This window comes from Rhinatrema bivittatum, chromosome 14, assembly GCF_901001135.1.
Source record: "Rhinatrema bivittatum chromosome 14, aRhiBiv1.1, whole genome shotgun sequence".
Lineage (NCBI taxonomy): Eukaryota > Metazoa > Chordata > Amphibia > Gymnophiona > Rhinatrematidae > Rhinatrema > Rhinatrema bivittatum.
The window spans coordinates 34,306,851-34,327,337 of record NC_042628.1 but is presented as its reverse complement, the minus strand read 5'-3'; the positions used below and the strand labels follow the sequence as shown (position 1 = coordinate 34,327,337).

The 20,487-nt window shown below is 44.1% G+C and overlaps 1 protein-coding gene across 2 annotated transcripts in view; it reads right to left on the bottom strand.

Moving 5' to 3' along the window:
- The window catches only part of ROGDI (rogdi atypical leucine zipper), a 46,535-nt gene extending 26,286 nt beyond the window's left edge, over positions 1 to 20,249 (bottom strand). For both annotated transcript variants that reach the window (XM_029576337.1, XM_029576338.1), the window contains exons 1-2: positions 20,111 to 20,249; positions 878 to 949 (exon numbers count right to left, since the gene is read on the bottom strand). In XM_029576337.1, the coding sequence (XP_029432197.1) occupies positions 878 to 949; positions 20,111 to 20,149 (111 nt within the window). In that variant the 5' untranslated portion in view covers positions 20,150 to 20,249. The remainder of the gene's footprint in view (positions 1 to 877; positions 950 to 20,110) is intronic.
- Between the last annotated feature and the right edge of the window lie 238 nt (positions 20,250 to 20,487).

Here is a 20,487-nt window from a genome sequence, read left to right as displayed (position 1 = left end):
TTACAGGATTCTGAAATCTCATAAAATGCATCCTGGGTGTGAAGTCAAAAACTTAAAAATTACACACAACACACTGCGCACTGCAGACTGGAGCAAACAGGTTGGGGAGGTCTTGATCATTAACTGTAAATAAAGTTACAGGAATACAGTCTGCATGCCATGAATTTGCAGTAAGGGAGGCTGCTAAACACATTCCAGCCCAAAACACTCTTACTGTGCATTTTCCATAAGAGTCTGGAGAAGGGTCCATATGTTCTGCCCGATGGGGTAAAAACTAGTTTAAATGGCATGAAATCTAGGACCTGCTGCATAGAAACCCTTCGAGAGCAGCAACTAGCTGATAGCACCAGGCACCTTTTCCTCTTGCTTAAACTTTGTATGCATTCCTTACTCATTCACTTAACCCGGCTCTCTTCCCAGAAATTTTCTGCTATTCATTTCCAGGGAATTTCCCAGTCTCCTGCACCGCCTGCTTTCTTCATTAAAAGCAACCCATTCCTGTCCATTCCCTGGAACATTCACAGCTTCTTCAATTAGTTACACATTAAAAGCTCAGCGATGTGCAACCCGTGGAGCGGAACGTCAAGAACAGAAGAAGGGCATTCACGGAGAAAGGAACTCAGCAGTGCCGGGACGGCAGCTCCTCCCCGAAGCACCCAGAACCACTGGGTTCTCATCCACACCAGCACCCACCTGGACAGAGGCTCGGCCAGAATTAGCACCATCAGTAAGAGTTGGGGAGCCTTCAAGGAATGAGATCTTTGTGGGAGGATATTTAAGAGGTGTCTCTGCTAGGCACTACACAGCAGCAGAGCATGCTCGGAAGGGACAGCGGGAAAGGGAAGTCAAAGCTGAGCAGAGTGAATTCTGCAGTTACCTTCAGAATGTCCTGCAGCTGCTTCAGGACCACATGGACTTCTTCTCGTAAGAGCCACTTAAACTCTTCCTCCTAAAGTTGAGAGAAACAAAACAAATAAGGCTGTTGCCAGAATTTGGACAAAGTGGGCTCAGGCATCACCATCATCATTGTCAGAAAACAAAGCAAGAGCTTCCCAAACCTGTCCTCGTGACCCTACAGCCGGTGCATCTCAGCACACCAAAGACTCAGTATATGCAGATTTCTCCTATAGTGTAGATATCCTGAAGGTCCAGCTGGCTGTGGGGTCACCACCACAGGTCTGAGAAGCCCTGAAGAAAAGGACAACCTCTCTCCAGTCTCTGCATGGTCAACCTCATCTCCAGCACAATCACTTGACTTCTCCCAACACCACAAGCTGGAGAGTTACTGAATGTATAGCCAAATGACTGCTGTGCAATCTAGACAAATGACCACAAAAGAGATTTCAAGATACAAAATATGCCACCCTTTAATTAAAAAAAAAAAATACGTTTCATGGAATGGATGAACCCATTTCTGCCTGAATGGAGTCAGCTGTTAGGGTGAGGCTTCTCTGGGTGATGGGCCTGGTGAGATAGGTAAGCACCTAGGCTGAGTTCTGTCAGGACTGACACCTGAGCACACATTTAAAGCACCTGTTTTAGTCAAAATATCTTCCATCTTTCATGTAACCCCCTTCTGCCTAGTTTAACTTCCTTTCATTGTCCAAAATGATTCCCCGTTGTTTGCAGTGCTCTGGAAAATACCAGAATCATCATCGTTTCTTTTTTATCCAGCTTTCCCAGAAATAGCGTACAAAGTGCATTAGAATCAGTTAAGATACATGGCACACCTAGCAAGATGCATACTGCACTTAATACAATAAGGTCAAATAAGATCCTAACAAAGACAGACAAAGAACAATGTTATAAATAAGACATGCTAAATCATTAGTAGGTACATAAAGATCTCATAAATAAGCCATCATACATCAAGTACAAATACATGATAGGATCTGTTAAGCGAGACTTAGCTGACAATGGTTCTGGGCGCTATGTGACAAACATAGAGATGAATTACCTGACAGTCCATGAAGATGGGTCATCTCATTAACATGGCATGCAAAGCAAAGCACATGCAAAAATCCAAGAATGCAACGGTTGACATGACATTTTCCATGGTCTCGGAGGTAGAAGGAAAGATTGGCTTGAGGAACTGGGGGTCCCAGGCAGAGCAGCCTTACTGAGAACATCACTGGCTGAGAGCATTTGGTGGGATCATAACAGCACCAAACGTTCAGTCCTTTCAAAATGGAAGGGAATTTATGATGTAGAGGTAGGGAGTCATTTAGCAGAAATCAACTTCTTTGCTGAACTCTGGGAAAATAAGCGCGATACAATTCCTTCTAAGGGGATGTTAGAGGGTTAGTTTAAACAGGACATCCCCTAGGACTAATGGCAGGAGGGCAGTCATGCCCATTTCGATGGAGGCTTTTATTAGCAGTGCTACAGATATTACCGTGGAGCATTTATTGAGTCAAATTGGGAATGGTTGCATTTTCATTAATGTTTAGATTTTGAAGTTAAATTATAAAAAGTGGCAGTCACAAGACTGAAAAAAAAAAAAAAAGGAGGGAGAGCAAAGGGGACTGCCACATAGGAAAGCAGTGATGTTTGGCTGTCTAGAAAGGGAATACAGGAGGATCAGCTTACACCTGTGATTTTGCTCAGAGCTTGAAAGCTGCCAAGGTCAGATATGTCCATCCACTGTGGAAACAATGATATGGGGACTAGTGAAAGCTACTGGATGGGAGCCAGTTCTTGGGCCAGTTGTGGCCATGTTTAGCAAGGATGAAGAGATTTACGCAGACCATGGTATGGTTGATCTGGGGAGGCTTCAAAAGGATCCTTGTGAATTAAAATAGGTTTACTCCGACCATCCTCCTAGGGAAATTCTACACAAATAATTCAAAATTCTTCAGAATTTATTTGTCATGTAACAATATAATCACTCTCTAATATGTTCAGGAACTGCAGGGCTATGATACGTCGGGAAATAGAGAGCCTTGAAAAACAGAATAATCTACAGATTTTAAATTGTCCTGTACCTCCACTGGTTACCGCTATGGATATGTTAAAGAAGTTCTATCAAGACATTCTGAAAAGTCTTGGTGGATTCCATACCACCTATTGCTAAAGTATTCTACCTTCCTACTGGCCCCAGAGGGAGGAATGAGTTGGATAGACCTGATAAGTCTGAGCTGTCAGCAGATAATTTAGATTTAACTGAGCTTCTCCAGGATTCCCCGGTAGATGTCATGACAAAAGCAACTTTGTTGGTTGCTTTGGCTCTTGAGCGAATAAGAATTGGACTCGGATGTTTTTTTGTGTTAAACAAAATGTATTTCTGTGTCATACAGTTTATGTTTCCTGATTTATCTAAATACTCAGAGGGGAAAGTACTTTAGGAGCCACCTTTTTGCTTAGATTTCCTTGCAAATGTCTTAACACATTTGAGAAAGCAAGTTTGCTTACCATAAACCATATTTTCCATAGATAGCAGAATAAATTAGCCACTGCATGTGGGTGATGTCATCCAGTAGCACCAAATGGACCTCTCTCTCATAGCTAATAGAGCTTTAACTCTGAGCATGTGCGGGAACTCCCACTTGGGCCTCAGTCAATTTTAGAGCTAAACCTAGCTACGTAGTCAGCTCTCCAGGAAGCAGATGGGTGTTTAGTGTGGCTAATTCATCCTGCCATTTACAGAAAACACTGTTTACTGTAAGCAAGTTTGCTTTTTCTTTCAATAAGCAGGGCTGAATTAGCCATGGCATGTGAGTAGTCCAAAGCTGAGGTTGCAGCAGAGCTTTTACTGAATAATCAACCTGGACACCATGGAAAGCAGACTACTGGGTGAATAGGCTATGTAAAAGTGCTTATCCAAATTTACTGTCATTCTGAGAGTTTGTCCAGAGATATAAAACGTGTACTCTAATTCTGCTGTATCTTTTTCGAGATGCGGCAACCACAACCGCACAGTACTCAAGATGAGATCATACCAAGGACCAATACAGAGGAATTCTAATATTCTGTTTTATTCTCCATTCTTTTCCTAATTCCTAGCATCGTATTTGCTGTCTTAGCTATTGCCGCACACCGAGTGGAGGATTTCAATATATTCATGACACCTAGATCCTTTTCCTGGTGGTGACACCAAATGTAGAACCCTGCATTGTGTAGCTATGATTTGGGTTGCTCTTCCCTTCATGCATCATTTTGCACTTGTCCACATTAAATGGCATCTGCCATTTGTATGCCCAGTCTCCCAAACTCGAAAGGTCCTCTTGCAATTTCTCTGTCCTCTTATGATTTAACAATAATTTTGTATCAGCAAATTCAATCACCCCACTTATTCCCATCTCTAGGTCATTTATAAATATGGGAACAAATGAATTAGGTGATCAAAATTTGCCGATGACACAAAAAATTGCAAAAGGACCCAGTGAGACTGGAATACTGAGCATCCAAATATTTATTTATTTAACACTTTTCTATACCGACCTTCATGGTTAAAAGACCATATCAGATCGGTTTACATCGAATTGGGGAACTGTGACAAAAACCATAAATTGAAAAAGGAAGAACAAAGTTACATTTAACAAGGAAAGCAAACTTGGAAGCAAGGACTGCTGGAAAGACAGAAAGGCCTAAGAACACAGTAAACAAAGAGTATTAACGATTGATGAGTCAGGTGAGGCTCATATCAAGTACTTAAATGAAGTACGGAGATCCATAGTTCATGAAGGATATTTCGGTCATCTAGTGGGTATCAGGGGGATCTGAGAAGGCTTGGCGGAAAAGCCAGGTCTTCAGTTTTTTCCTAAATGTTAAGAGGCAGGGTTCCAGTCTAAGGTCGGAGGGGATGTTGTTCCAGATAGCTGGGCCTGCTGTCGAGAAGGATCGATCTTTAGTCGAGGTGAGGCGAGTGGCTTTTGTAGGTGGGGCCTGTAGGGTTCCTTTATATACTTCTCTGGTTGGTCTGTTGGAGATGTGGAGTTTGAGGGGGAATTCAAGGTCCAAATGCAGGTGATTGAAGATGGATTTGTGAATTAAGATGAGTGATTTGTGAAGGATTCTGTAGTTCACTGGGAGCCAGTGTAGGTTACGGAGGATGGGTGATATGTGTTCTCCACGGTTGGTGTTGGTCAGGATTCTTGCCGCGGTGTTCTGTATCAACTGTAGAGGCTTGGTGGTAGAGCTGGGGAGACCCAAGAGGAGAGCACTGCAGTAGTCTATTTTAGCAAATAGTAAGGCTTGCAGAACTGTTCTGAAGTCGTGAAAGAATAGTAGCGGTTTGAGTTTTTTTTAGGACCTGAAGTCTAAAGAAACAATCTTTGGTTGTGGTGTTGATCATTTTCTTATTTAATATGGACAAGCATTAAGCATGGAGCATTGAAACATCTTTTTGCCAAAGTTGTCCAGCAGCCTGGGATCTTTTCCCAGCAGCGTATTTGAATATGCTCTTGTTTTCATCGCTCTTTTAAGAGTGGATTCTACCACTGCTGCTTGATGGGGTAATTGTACTATTCCGAAATCCAGGGATTTTTTAACTCTGTACTTGAAATTGAGTTTTCCTTATTACTGGGGTTCAGGAAATGGGGTTTTACCACCTTTTCATTTGTAAATCTTGCAGGATATGATAAGCAGGTATTGCTACTGGGTCTGCTGAATCTGGAGGAGGCCCAAGATGTAGATAAGGGCCAACACCCTCATGCATTCACTCCAAGTAACCTGGAGTAGGAAAGGTCTGCCAGGGGATACAAGTGTTCTGGAAATTCTGAGGAGTATGGGGTGTTTGGAAGGAATTCTCAATTAATCTCTTCAGGGCCTAGAGGTGAGGGTACACTGACCCAGGACTTGTGACCCAGGAGCGTATCCTCAGAGAGGCTAGAATCTCCAGGGATTCTGATCTCCTTCTCATGGAAGTAAAAAGGACATTCTGGAATGGAAAGGTTGAATGGGCCCCTCCCTATCCTTAGCCATTAATGAGGTAAAGAAACCTCAGCTACTTGGTCAAGGGGCTGACATTCCCTCTGACCTGGTGTGGCCGAGGGATCATCAACTTCTGATACCAGAATGGAATGTTGCACATTTTCTGGGCTTTGTGGAATTTGAACTGGAAGCCAAGCCAACTGGAAATGAGAAGGGGTTTGAACTAGGGAGGGAGCTAGTTCATAGAAACATAGAAATGACGGCAGAAAAGGACCAAACGGTCCATCCAGTCTGCCCAGCAAGCTTATGATAGCATCTGCTGTGCCGTGCAGGTTCCCCCCATGCTTATCAGTTTCCCAGACCGTTAAAGACAGGGTCCTCTCTGGTTGCTGTCTGAATCCAATCCCCCTTTCCCCTCTGCCGCTGAAGCAGAGAGCCATGATAGAGTTGTATCAACAGAATCGAGACTTGTTGGTTAAGGGTAGTAACCACCGCACCAGCAAGTTACCCCCATGCACTCTTTTCCTCATTTCCATCCACTAGCCTTTAGGGATCCACAGTATTTATCCCACGCCCCTTTGAAATCTGTCACCGTTTTTGTTTTCACCACTTCCTCCGGAAGGGCATTCCAGGCATGCACCACCCTCTCCGTGAAGAAATACTTCCTGACCTTGGTTCTGCGTTTCATTCCGTGACCCCTAGTTCTATTAACTTCTTACCAATGGATAATCGTTTGGTGTTTGTACAGGTATCTTAATGTCTGTATCATTTCACCCCTGCACCTCCTCTCTTCCAGGGTTCTTATGATGTACCTTTATTCCTGCAGGAAGTCTGCTTAAAATGTGTAAAATTCTGTAATAAATGTAATACTCAGCGATGTATATTAGGCATGTGCATTCGTTTCTTCCTTTTCAGTGGGTACAGGCGAAGCTCGCAGACTCTATAGTACACGCGAACAAACGGATATTGTGCGTATTTTTAACAAGAAGTTATGCACATAATATTCTTTTTTCACACGCACTGTAAAGTCGGTGAGGGATGTGCATACCCGCCAAAACGGCAGAAATGAATGTATATGCCTAATATATAATCACCAAGTAATAACTTTCTGTATTGCATTTTAAAATGTATTATTTGGATACAGAATAAAAACAAAAACAAAAAACTTAAGCAGGAATAAAAGCACATCATAAGAACCAGTCACCCCCCCCCCCCCCCCTTCCCTGGTTTAATCCCCATACTCTTTCCCCCTTTCAGATTCAACATCCCCTCCCCCAGCTCTCTCGCCCCCTCCTCCCTCCCCTGGGCTCCAGCATAGTTTGAAATAAAGCACCACCACCACCACCCTCCCAAAGCAGGCCAGCCTCCCAGCTCCCAGCAGCTTTAGAACTTGTGGCCGTTAGCCCAGATAAGGCAACCAAGGGAGGTGAGGGGAAGATCAGAAGAGCACGGGAACGCTGCCATGAGCTTAACTCAGCTGCTTGCCGCCGGAGAGCGGAGGCGGCAGCACCTAGACCTGGTCCCATCAAGAAGCAGCAGTGGCAACCAGCAGAGTAAAAAGACAGTCACACGCCGTCTCTCTTACGCCCTTGCGGACTGATGCAGCCCCTTCCCCACTTCCTCTGCCTGCCTGGGTGGATGTTTCGACTACTGACTCCTCCTCCCCAGCTCTGAGCCATAAGAACACCAATTCTGTACAAATTCTGCACTGTGCATTTCCGCAGAATTCCCACAGGAGTAATGTTTACTCACAGCACGCTATGATGTGCGGGAAGGGCCACAAAAACAGACCCAGGGCCACATTTAATAAGCATTCCCCCCCCCCCCCCCCCATAGACGTAGGATGGGAGAAAAGCCCTAGTAAATCAGGCTCCGAGTTCGCTGGGATAGGTGTTTATTCAGACCGTGGTAGCTTTCCCTAGACCACAGGCCATGCCAACTCCACATTTCCTCAGGTCACAGAATGGGAAAGCTTGGGGCGTCAAAAAATGGACCATGCTAGGTAAAATGCATTTACTCAAATCACAGGAGGCGGCCATGAAGAGGCAACCATGCTTACATGGGGCCATGACAGAGGCCAAAAGCTGCTCGGGCAAGCTCGGCCAAAAGCTGCTTGGCTCAGACTGGCCACGGGGGAAACGAGGCAGAGGTACGACTAGCACGGAGCAGCAGTTGCTGCAGTCACAAAGCTGAAATGTGGAGCAGCGGCCGCCTCGCATAGCGTTATCGTTGATCATGCCCATCAGTTCTGGGCTTGTCCCAAGTGATTCGGAGGATTTTAGGTGACAAAGAGGCTCAACACAATGAAACTGACTTGGAATGCACATGCCACTGGACGGCATTTCACCTTTCAGAGCTCATCAGGTTCATCATACTCTACCACAAAATAAACAGCCACTGAAACACCGACAGATTCCTATTCTAATAGTGTGGGAGCTGAGAACAAGTAATGAGGCCACGTCAGTACCACTGGATTGGGGGGGGGGGGGGGCTGGACAGGCGGCAGCCATGTTTACCAAAATTCAATATGTTTACTGAGCACGTGGAAGAAGTGGTCTACGGAAAGCCACCAAAAGTGGCTATGTTAATGTGAGGCACAGACATACAGCAGGGGGCAGCTGTTGCCACATGCCCTTAGCAGCAGCATTCAAGGAGCAAAATGCAGTTGGGCAGCCACCTCAGCTCGTTTATTCATTCGCCTACTGTAGTCTATTTTGGCTAATTTTAGTTGCCGTCTGTTATGCTTTGCTTATGATGGTGAGGAGAATGGTAAAATTGTTCTGTGCAACTGCTGTAATAAATAAAGCTGCAGGACTAGGTAAGAGGAGAGGGAGGGGCAAGATGCCAAGAAGTGGAAGGTACTGTGTGCTTAACCCATGCCTTCCTGAATTTGGCCACTGGTTTTGCCCCCTTCTCCACTGGAAGGGGGAATGGTGGCATCACATACACCATGTTTGCAGCTGCTGAGGGCCTTTTTACAGGGCGCGTATATGCCCCGTGTGAATGCTGCAAAACTTCAGCAAAGGGCACCGAAGCAGGGAACTCCTTGCTCTTTGCAAATATCTTCCAATTTCGTTTGCATGTCAAAAGGTCAGGAGTAAGTGCCACTGTCCTTGGTACGCTGCACTGAAACCTGACCACAGCTCATCGGCTGTGCATTAGCTAGGGTGCAATATTCAGCCCAGAAGAAACTGTGTTCAAATAATATATTTGTTATATTCTCTCAATTCAGAAAAAGAGTCAGGAACTGACTCTTTTTCTGAATACAAGCATTCCCGGACTCCAATTGATTTAGCTCATCCACGCCACTCCTTATCTCCGCCCACACTATAATCAATTATCTCCACTATCGTTTTTACATGTTTGAATTATAATCTGTCCTTTCTCTTCCTCCCCGCCAAGTTTTTAATTACCCTGTTATATGTAACTGCATTTTCCGCACCACTGTTTTAGTTTATGTTTCACGATGTACCCTTGTTTTATGTGAACCAGCATGATGTGACTGCGATCTCGAATGCCGGTATATAAAAACCTGAAATAAATAAAATAAAAACTGTATAGGTGATAGAAGGCAAGACTGACCTGGCCATTCAGCTCATTGGCGGCTGCAGCTAGGTTTCTAAAAACAGAAGAACTATAAAATGATTTTGAGATTCTGGCTGAAACGACGCATGTTGAAATTCCTATAAAAAACTTGTACCGCTGTTCTCTTCCGCCATGGGCAAGCCTGCAGAGGATCCCTCCGGACCAAAGCAAGGCCTACATTTGTTCTTTTACCGCCTACAGCACAAGTATGCCAGCTCCTGTCTGAAGATAAACCGCCCATGCCGGAGCTCTAAAGACACTGGCCCCTTTCATTAACGTGCATGCTGCAGTCTGGAAATTTTCCAGAGTCTCACAAACAGCAACCGCATATTATAGCTACTGGGGTTCTGATGAAAAGGAGAGGGATTAAAAAAAAAATAAAAAATTCATTCATTCAATGGCTCGCCTAAGCAGTATTTCCGGAAAATGCTGTGGTCTCTGCTGACCTTCCTGTGGCTTCTGTGTGCTCTGCACAAAGAGGTTTGTTGCCTGGCTCTTGGGCAATGCATTTACAATAAACAGTGAATCCTCCCTGCCCCCAGAGCACCTTCAGGGAAGAGACTGGCTAATCGAAAAGCCAGCTGGGTTGTTGTGAAGCAAACTAGCAAGAGATTTCTGTGCACGTCAATAGCAGAGATCTGGAGATATTTGGCTTTTTTTTTTTTTGCAGTTTTCTCCTGCTCTTTTGGGCTTCCAGCTCAAAAACGAACCAGGGCTGCAATCTGGCACTGTTAAGCCTGCATTCCCAAATACCTAGGGAATTTTTTTCCCTTATTTCATATCCTCTCCACCCACCGTACCTGGTCTGGTCCTTGCAGTGATAGCCCTCGGCCGGGGGCCATGAAATCATATATCCTGTATCTGACCACCACCTGTCACGAACCTCACCATGTCTCCCTCTCCCTCACCCCACCTCCAGGCCTGTGAACGCCTCTGCAGCAGCCCCAGTGGATTCAGGGATCAAATCAGGTACCATCCAGACGCCCCCCATGAAATCTGAGAAACCCAGCAATGAGTGGTGCATTCTAACTATAGCTGTGACATAAGTAAGATTTAAAATCGGGGGCTTTTTTTTTTTACGTGAATGCCAATTTAAATAAAATGGAGCTATATTTGAGGCCTGTGAACCCTTACTAAAACAAGGAAAACATACTGGAATCTAAATCTATAAAATGAAGTGGCATACTTATACGCATGTTTTTCCTCTGAGTTTTTAGGAGAAGCCAGGTTTAGAACAATGCTACAAATTATATCACACCAGAAAGCCACAAACCAGTGTGATAACAAAACAATGTTTAAATGCAGGGGAGTGCTGTCCCTTGGTTGTTTAGTTGAGGTCTTGCTCAATGCATCGTGTATACAATTCTTCTCTTCTGCACTTAACTGGTACCATTTGGGTTAGGATGGTGGTTTCCAAACTTTTCTGAGGATTGCAGAGTCCCAGTACCCACCAAAAAAAGAGAGAGAACTGAAAAATCCCGATTGGACCGTGCTGCTTTTCACAAACTTTGCTCTTTTGTCTGCTCACTGGATTTTTCTTGTTGCCAAGCTGCAACACCTCTGGGACCTGCCTTTTTATAGGCGGCTAATGGAACTACCTGTTCCTTTCCAGGGTTGTTTTTATAATTGCAATGTTACAGCACCCACCTCCTTCCACCCCACCTTCTGCAGCAAATTCTCTGACTGGGGCCTAAGACAATGAGGTTGCAGGAGGTGGGGGAGCGAGGAGGAGGCAGTCACTCACCTCTCTATATTGGATCTCTTTCTGCAATGCTCAAATTTATTTGATTTATATTCCGCTTTATGACACATCAACGTGGATTACATTCAGATACTGTGGATATTTCCCTATCCTCAAAGGGCTTATGCTGTCAATGCACTCTTACTGCACCTAGGAGGTGGAGGGTAATGGTTGCTGGCAACTCACTTCTGAGGGGCACAGAAATGTGCTGACTGCCGAGTGCCAAGTCCAAGACATTATGGAGAGATTACAGAGAATCCTCAAGCTTAGTGACCACTATCCGATGCTGCTCATCCATGTTGGCATGAATGGTATTGTGAGGTACCACATAGATCGTATCAGAAGTGACTTCATGGCTCTGGGAGATAGGTGCACAGGGGGTATTCGCCTCCACCCTCCCAGTCAAGAATAAAGTCCCAGGCAGGGAAGCTTGCAATCTGGAGATAAATGAATGGCTGCACAGACGGCATAAACGTGAGCATTTGGACTTCCTGGATCGTGGAATGATATTTCAAGGACGGCTGAGCAGAGATGGGTTCCACTTGTTGAAGAAGGCAGGCAACGTCTTTCAACACAGAATAGCAAACCTCCTGAAGAGGGCTTTAAACTAGAATCATCAGGGATGGGTGAACCGTAAAGGTAAAACATTAAATACTCATTACAGAAATGGGAAATATGGGGGGAAAAAAAAAAAAAAGAGGCAATTCTTGGAAAGCTATGTACCCCATATGCTCATAATATGGGGAATAAAGTCCCAGATCTAGAGGCAGTCATGGAAGAAGCTGATTTGCATACAATAGCTGTCACAGAGGCCTGGTACATGGAAACCCATGACTGGGGTATAGTAATATCTTGCTACTGGGAAGGAAGGAGAGGAGGAGGAGGCATGGCATTATATTGAAGTAATAGCATTGCTGGCTTACGAGGTAAGGACAAAACAGAATTAGAAGCCAAATGTCCGATCTGGATTCTTTATTTAGACAGAGACCAAAGTGTTTTGTCTCTGTCTAAATAAAGAATCCAGATCGGACATTTGGCTTCTAATTCTGTTTTGTCGTCTCCACGGCTTTGTTAGATAGCCTTCCTTGCTGTTTCATCAGTCCATTACGAGGTAAGGAGGCAGCACTGTGGGATAATCTGAAAAGGGGGAACAGAACACCTGTTTATGTAGGTGCAATCTACAGACCTCCATCATGACAAAGGAGATGGATAGAGATTTAATGAAGGATATTCACAGGATTGCTGTGAAAGGGGAGGTGCTGCTGCTAGGGTATTTTAGTCTTCCAGATGTTGATTGAAATACATCCCAATTGCAGTATCCTCTAGAAGCAGGGAGATCCTGGATTCCTGCAAGGAGAACTGGTAACGGAGCCCACACTGGAGGGGGCAATACTGGAGCTGGTGCTTACCAATGGGAACAGAATTTCTGGATGATCATCTGGGAACCAGTGTGGTTCAATATTAAGATGCAAGAGATGAGGGTTCATTCTTAAGGCGAGGGTCCAGACTTCAGGAAAATGAACTAACTTTCTCAAAATGGCGGAGTACCTCAATGAGTCTTTAGCTGGATAGGAAACTCTAGGGGAAGAAGAAGGGCAGTGGGCAAAACTAAAAGGGCAACTAATCTTTGTTATGAACGTAAATAAAGGGAAAAGGAAAAAAAAAACTTCTGGTTTTCTAAAGAAGTAGTTGAAAAGGTAAGGGTGACAAGATCAGCATTCATAAATTACAAGAGCACACAAAGGAAAACAGGCAACAATCTCTGGAAAATCAAGAGAAACTGGGAAAGTAGTCAGGAATGCAAAAATTCAAATAGAAGAAAACATAGCAAATACCTAAAACGGGGCAACAAGACTTTTTTTTTTTTTTAGGTATGTTAGTTATAGAAGGAAGTGCAAAAGTGCCATCATGAGACTCAAAAGGTGAAGGGGAAGAATATATAGAGGCCGATGAGGGAAAAGCAAAAAATGCTTAATATTTCTGTTCGGTGTTCAGTGTGGAAGGGCCTGGAGAAGGACCACATAAGTGAGGTAAACCTCAATCGATTTTCAGAACAATGTGTTTGTGAGGAGCTAAGTAAACTTAAAGCAGATAAAGTGATGGGGCCAGATGGGATACATCCGAGGGTACTAAGGGATGTCCTGACAGCTCCGCTGGTGACCTTTCCAATGCTTCTTAAGAGACTGGAGTAGTTCCGGAGGACTGGAAGAGGGTGGATGTGGTTCCTATTCATAAAAGTGGAAGTAAAGAGGAGACCGGGAACTACAGGTCACTTAATCTGAACTCTGTGCTGAGCAAACTAATGGAATCACTGCTAAGTCAGAGGATCGTGCAATTTTTGGAATCCAGTGGATTGCAAGATCCAAAGCAGCGTGGTTTTACCAGAGGGAAATCTTGTCAGGTGACTCTGATCAATTTCTTTCTTAGGTGACCAGAAAGTTGGATCAAGGAAAAAGCCCTAGACGTAGTGCACTTGGATTTCAGCAAGGCCTTTGACACAGTTCCACACAGAAGACGTATAAATTGTTTGCCCTTTGTATGGATCCCAGAGAGATTGAGTGGGTTAGAAACTGGCTGAGCGGGAGGCGACAAAGGGTAGTGGTAAATGGAGTTTTCTCAGAGGAATGGGTTGTTACTAACGGCGTGCCAATTGTTTTCAACAATTTTGTGAGCGACATAATGGGAGGTTGTCAGGAGTTGTCTTTTTGTTGACGATACCAAAATCTGTAACAGGGTGGACAGCCAGGAAGGAATGGATAACACGAGGAGGGATCTAGCAAAGCTTGAGGAATGGTCTAAGGTCTAGCAGCTACGATTTAATACTAAAAAAATGCAGAGTAATGCATTTAGGATGCAAAAACCCAACGAAAAGGTACAGTATTCAAGGTAAATTTCTTCTGAGCACAAAGGAAGAGCAGGATCTTGGGAGTAATTGTATCTGACGATCTTAAGGTGGCCAAACAGATGACTAATGTGACTGTAAAGGCCAGAAAGATGCTTGGCTGCATAGGGAGAGGAATGGTCAGCAGAAAAAGGGAGGTGAATTCAAGAAAGCATGGGATAAATATAGGGGGATCTCAAAGGAAGTGATGAGAATTATTAGTAGCATTTCAAATGATACAGCCCAGATTACAGTATTTGCAGTTTGGCCTTTTGAAACATTCCACTATGCAGAATTGTTACTTTTCATTAAGTTACCCTGGGAAGAAAGCCTGGAGGGCTTTTAAAACAGAGTGGTGAAGGGCAAGCAATGCAGTAAAAATGCTAGGTAAGCAACCGATGGTCTCTCCCAGCTCATCAACTGACCCCTGGAACAGGCTGTTGCACAGATGGTCTGATGAGTTTCATCCAAACAAAATGTTTCTCATCACAGGCTGTTTGCAACCTAAGACAAGGGCTACAAGTTGACTTTCCATAGGCCCACATTTTGCCTAGAAAAGATTCTCGTGCCAAGGAGTATTCAGGGAGGAAAAGTGAGTGCCGCTGGCCCATCAGTGCTTTAATGTCCAGGTACAGTACAGTAGGATAAGTAGAGAACTTCGATTTCAGCTTTTATTTTATTTTCCCCAGGAATTTCAGTGTTTATTATAACAAAGGAGAAAAAACAACAACAAAATAAAATTAGGTTTTTCCCCCACTGATTTTTCTCTGATTTAGTTATGATAAACACTGAAAAATTACCAGGGAAAATGGAACTAAGACGAAGGTCCTTAAGGATAAGGATACGTCTAAATAATCAACAACCCATGACGCAACAGGCTTTAATATCCTGGCGCTGGCCATAAGAACATAAGAAATTGCCATGCTGGGTCAGACCAAGGGTCCATCAAGCCCAGCATCCTGTTTCCAACAGAGGCCAAACCAGGCCACAAGAACCTAACAATTACCCAAACATCAAGAAGATCCCATGCTACTGATGCAATTAATAGCAGTGGCTATTCCCTAAGTAAACTTGATTAATAGCCGTTAATGGACTTCTCCTCCAAGAACTTATCCAAACCTTTTTTGAACCCAGCTACACTAACTGCACTAACCACATCCTCTGGCAACAAATTCCAGAGCTTAATTGTGCGTTGTGTGAAAAAGAATTTTCTCCGATTAGTCTTAAATGTGCTACTTGTTAACTTCATGGAATAGCCTTTAGTCCTTCTATTATTCGAAAGTGTAAATAACAGAGTCACATGTACTCGTTCAAGACCTCTCATGATCTTAAAGACCTCTATCATATCCCCCCTCAGCAGTCTCTTCTCCAAGCTGAACAGTCCTAACCTCTTCAGCCTTTCCTCATAGGGGAGCTGTTCCATCCCCTTTATCATTTTGGTTGCCCTTCTCTGTACCTTCTCCATTACAAGCTTGCAACCAAACAGTCAATGTCACCTTGCACATTTTGAACCTTATAGAGCGTCATCTTTACTGTCTGCAGTAAGTCAGGATGAGAATGTGTACGGCAAGATCTGCCGCACAGCACAGAGTGCAGGAGCTGAGCCAGCCGGCTTCCCCTCCAAACCCTATGTGGCTGAAAAGCTAATCCCCGTGAATAACGGCGAGACTGGCGCACTCCACCTGAGGAGCTGCTGTCTGCCATGATTCAGGAGCAGACTTCTACGATGCAGCCAGCCTTGGTGTGCTATACAAACATCTCTCAAGTTCAGAACACAAACATGCAACAAAACTGAGCTGCGGAAGCTTTACTTTCTGCCTTTCAAAGAACATACATGCTAAACAGGATCACCAGGGATCCCCATTTTATTCTTTTTCATGAAAAAAATCTGAAAAGCCTAGCAGGACTCCAGCACGAGCTCACCAACAGCAGTACTAGTGAGCACCAAGCTGTCTTGTTCAGTGTCACTACGAAACGTGCACTGCCTCTATTAAAACAGAAGGATTTTTCTGGAAAATTACCCAGCTACACATTCCACTAACCAAGGTTATTTAAACTTTGCTACAACTTAAATCTAAGATACTGATAACAAGCATGGTGGTTAATCACCTTCTGAATTGCAATCTTTCACTGCACAAACAAAAAAGGAATTTACACACAAATATTTGTAACAAAGGGTCCTTTCTATGACAGAGGATATACTCTGGGTCAAGTGATCAAAAAGATTAGGAAAGAAAAAAAAAAAACATTAACACTTGAAAAATAATTTTTTGCCCCACAGCACAACCATTGTGCAATAATAGTAATGCCTTTTTGAAAACAGTCACCTAGCAGGGACCCAACAGGGAAGCTCCATGAAAGAGGAGGAGCAACGCTCCCTCCCCCAGACCTCTCAGGGATTGTGATTTACTACGTCTGGAGCATCTCCAGCTCACCCCACAAACTGAACGCAGCTCTCCTGCATGATCACTGGGCCAGTCCATTAATATTTTTAATACAGTTCTGTTTGTGTTGATTACCTGAATCCAAATAAAACAGAAAAATATTAAGAGTGCTGTACAGGGTGAGAAAAATCTCTCAGGTCCTACCGCCTGGGGGATACTTAAAGCAGCAGTGCAATCCCACTTGCCGCAAAACTGAAATTTTGACTTGGTCCTTAATGATGTGAAAAGTAAGCCTGAGGCCAGAGAGAGGGAAGGACTTGCTGAAGTTTTGTAAAATGCAGAAATGTACAAAAGTAAAAATCCATAAGAGAATGCTTAATACCCCTCAAATAGCTCAAATATCTTTGTAAGTGGAATGCAATTAAAAATAAAAAAGTCACAGGCTGAACTTCTCCAGGTGTGTATCCAGTTACGTGGGTCAAGAGGCCTTTGTTTCTTATATAATGCCTCAAGCTCCCAACGCTACCATTACTCTGGTTTAAAGGGGGGGGGGGGGGTTTTATGAGCAACAAAAAATTTAAGCAACTTCAAAACAGCTGAATACTAATGTCACCGCAAGCTTTGATTCTGCAGCTAACAACTGGCGCAGCTGTGCTGTTCAATGTGATCTGTGAGGCCAACACGTGTCCAGTAGCAAAGAAAAATCTTACAGGCTGACATACTAAGACAGGAACCGCTTCGCAAGCAAGACATCAGCAAATAGGCATTTGGAAGCACAGAATTCTACGCAGCAAATTTGTAAAGCTTTTCGCAAAACGCATGCAAAAATCACTAATAAACTGACGAATCATGCAAATCAGTTCTTTAGCGATTTTGCCTTAGCAAAGTTACATGCAGAAAATTGTGCAACGTTGCAATTATTCTGTGAAAAGCTTCACTACATCCCAGCGAGGCGTAGTGAAGTGTGTTTTTATTTATTTATTTTGTGATAAAGTCCATGACTTGGCATGGACTTTATCGCAAAAACAATACAGAGAAGCCATTTAGAATAATAATATTTCAATGAACTTGTACCATAAGGAAAAAAAAAAAAGACACTTGCTCAGTACTGGTTCATTTCCCCATTCAAGGGGATTTGCCCCCAAGCGTGATGCTACATTACCAACAATCATGTTACACCGAGCACGAAGATCAAACGCAGACTTTGTGAAATGTGTTGACAGTTGATTGAAGTAAGTTATTTAACAGTAACTGAAACACAAAGATTAGTTCTCCAGTAAAGGGCATTATTGCACTGATGTATAGCTGTTGAGTGCAGAAGAGCTATTACTTCTGGTCAGTTGACCAGTGGTCAAGCTGCACAAGTGTGAATAAAATGCCTAAGAACTCATTGCATGTGCCTACTGAATAATCTTTTCATGAACCAACACAACACAGCTCTTAACTTACTCAGCAGCAATTTGAGCCACACACAAACCAGGCTCTGTGGTGCAAACAAGATTTTGGAAACTACAGACAAAATCTTGCCCAAGTTTTCATCCAGTTACCCAGCACTGTAGTGAGGCAGCTTAGACGCCTTAAGACCAAAATATACCCCTTAACCACTGCAGAGATCTCTTCATGATGCACAGAATACACATTAACACAACATGCGTCCTGCCCCTGCTCTCTCGCACTCCATATCGCACTCTGCAATGCAAAAACAGTCATCTCAAGCAACTTTTTAGTGTTCCAGACAGTCAACCAACATAATGCATGAAAAAAACTAACTAGACCCAGGCTGGGATTTCACACCCTCAAAGCGGGTAGGACATCATGCTTGAAAAGCTGTTTGAGGAGTATGTTGGAAAATTATTTTCACTGTATTAATAAACCACATTTGCATAGCTCATGTTCTGAAACATTACAATACATATTTAGGCATTTGAAACATAAGCCATAAGGAAAAGATATAACATGCATTCTATTAAAACTTCCAATACGGCACTCAGTTCTTGTCACGAGTGCAGACGGGAGACTGGTTGTTTAGAAGATGGCTCTTTAACCAGAAGTCATTACCATTTGATGGGTTTTTAGAATGTCCTCTGTAAAATGGGTAGTTAGTCTCAGTTCACTTCCCAAAAGACAGGAGAGGATCCACAACTGCATCCCACATGTTCAGCCCATACCTTAAATGGTCAAGGAAAATTAACTGAACTCTTACCCCTGTGAGTGGCAGCCCTCTGCTAGGATAATGTGTGTGTCTGGGGGTGGGGGGGAGAGAGAGAGAATCACACTGCTCCTGACCATCTTACACCTGATCTATGGATACATAATAGATTGATCATTTTTAATATGGACAACCTAGCCCCATTGTCCCAGGTTTTTTGAAGGATAGGGTTCCACTCTACTCCATAATCTATTTACATTGATGTAAATAGATTATGGAGTAGAGTGCTCACCACGCCAATATCTTGTGATGATAAACCTAGCACAGACGGAACAGCCCTGCTGTCTGTCATTACTCTCCCATCATTTATCACTTGTCCAGACAGCACTTCTCCTCATACTATGGTGAAGAGCGACGGTAGAGATGAACTATATAAGACATTTAAACATTTTATAAAATCACAAATGACTAAATATTGATCTAAGCGGAGTACAAACAAGACATAAATCATTATAATAATAGCAAGAGCGGACGGCAGGATGATCAATTTGAGGTTTTCCAGCATCTGCATAAAACAAGGAAAATATTTAATAAGCGGAAAATATGGTGGAATGAGACAGCTAGGTTGGCTAAACAGGAGTACAACTAATGCAGTGGAATGCTTCCTCCACAATACAAGCAGCCTTGACCCACTAAATGAAAAAAAGGTTTGTGACCGATATTTAAAAAAATGCGAATGCCTCGCAAGTGGATGATGTGATTAAGAGGCCGACTGTGTTAAGAGAGATGATACATAGGATTCAAACAGCATCCCCACTGGGATCGGGGCATTGACCCGGGGGGGTGGGGGGGGGGGGGTGTCTCAGCCTTGGGTGTGATCTTAACCGAACAAAAGCTGCGACGCTATTGTACGAGGGTGATCAGTGTCACCATGCACAAGTCCATAGACATGGACAGAGCGACCTTTATCAGCACAGTAACAGTTCCATACAATAAGAGTCATCAGGTCAAGGATGATTAAGCAGTAACATTTTATATATGCAGGCGCTTCACAATAACGTTTTTCTTTATTTCAAAAACATCAGCGCTAGCCTGAAATCAGAAGCAGATGTTTAGCTGGATGCTCCCAGAAGCTATAAAATAAATAGGAGAGGGGGGTCAAATCGATGGGAGAAATAAGACCTGTATTTATGTATAAATAGATGACTTGAGCTGCCGGGACAAGAGCACGGTGGGGCGGGGAGCAAGGCTGGTACCCAGGTTGGGGAAGCGAGGCTGGTACCCAGCTTGTCCCGAGCATGGATGGATGAGCTCCCGGGTCTGGTTAGCCGATCCACGGCTCTCTGCATTTATCTAGTGCATTCGCTCTTCCGCAGAGAGAGCGAGACCGATGGAGCCCACTGCAAATGCACGGGGCTCTCCCGGCCCGCCGAGCCACCCAGGGCGCACCCAGCTCTGGACCTGGAGACGAGACCGTCCCCCTTCCTGCCAGCACTCACCAGCACGTTCCTCTCCGCACCGCTCGCTGTGGCCGCCATCGCCCCGCGCGGGCTCCAGCGCCGACTACCTCGGTCACTTTAACAGCCCTCCGCCCTCACTGGCCCGAGCCCCAGGCAGCCCCCTAATTGGACGGTATCCCTCCCCCTCAGCCCTTCACTCCACTCCTGACGCCTAGCAACGCAGGTCAAGGGGAAGGCGCTGATTGGACTACATGGTCACGACCGGACCAGTTGATAGGACGATGTGTATTGAAAGTTCCTCCTACCGTCCAGCAATTGTGCTGCGCCTATCTCCGCCTACCTATACGCTGTCATCAGGCTCCGCCCACTGCACTGCTGTGGGATAGTTTGTGTTTCATCTCCGTGTTAAATAACGT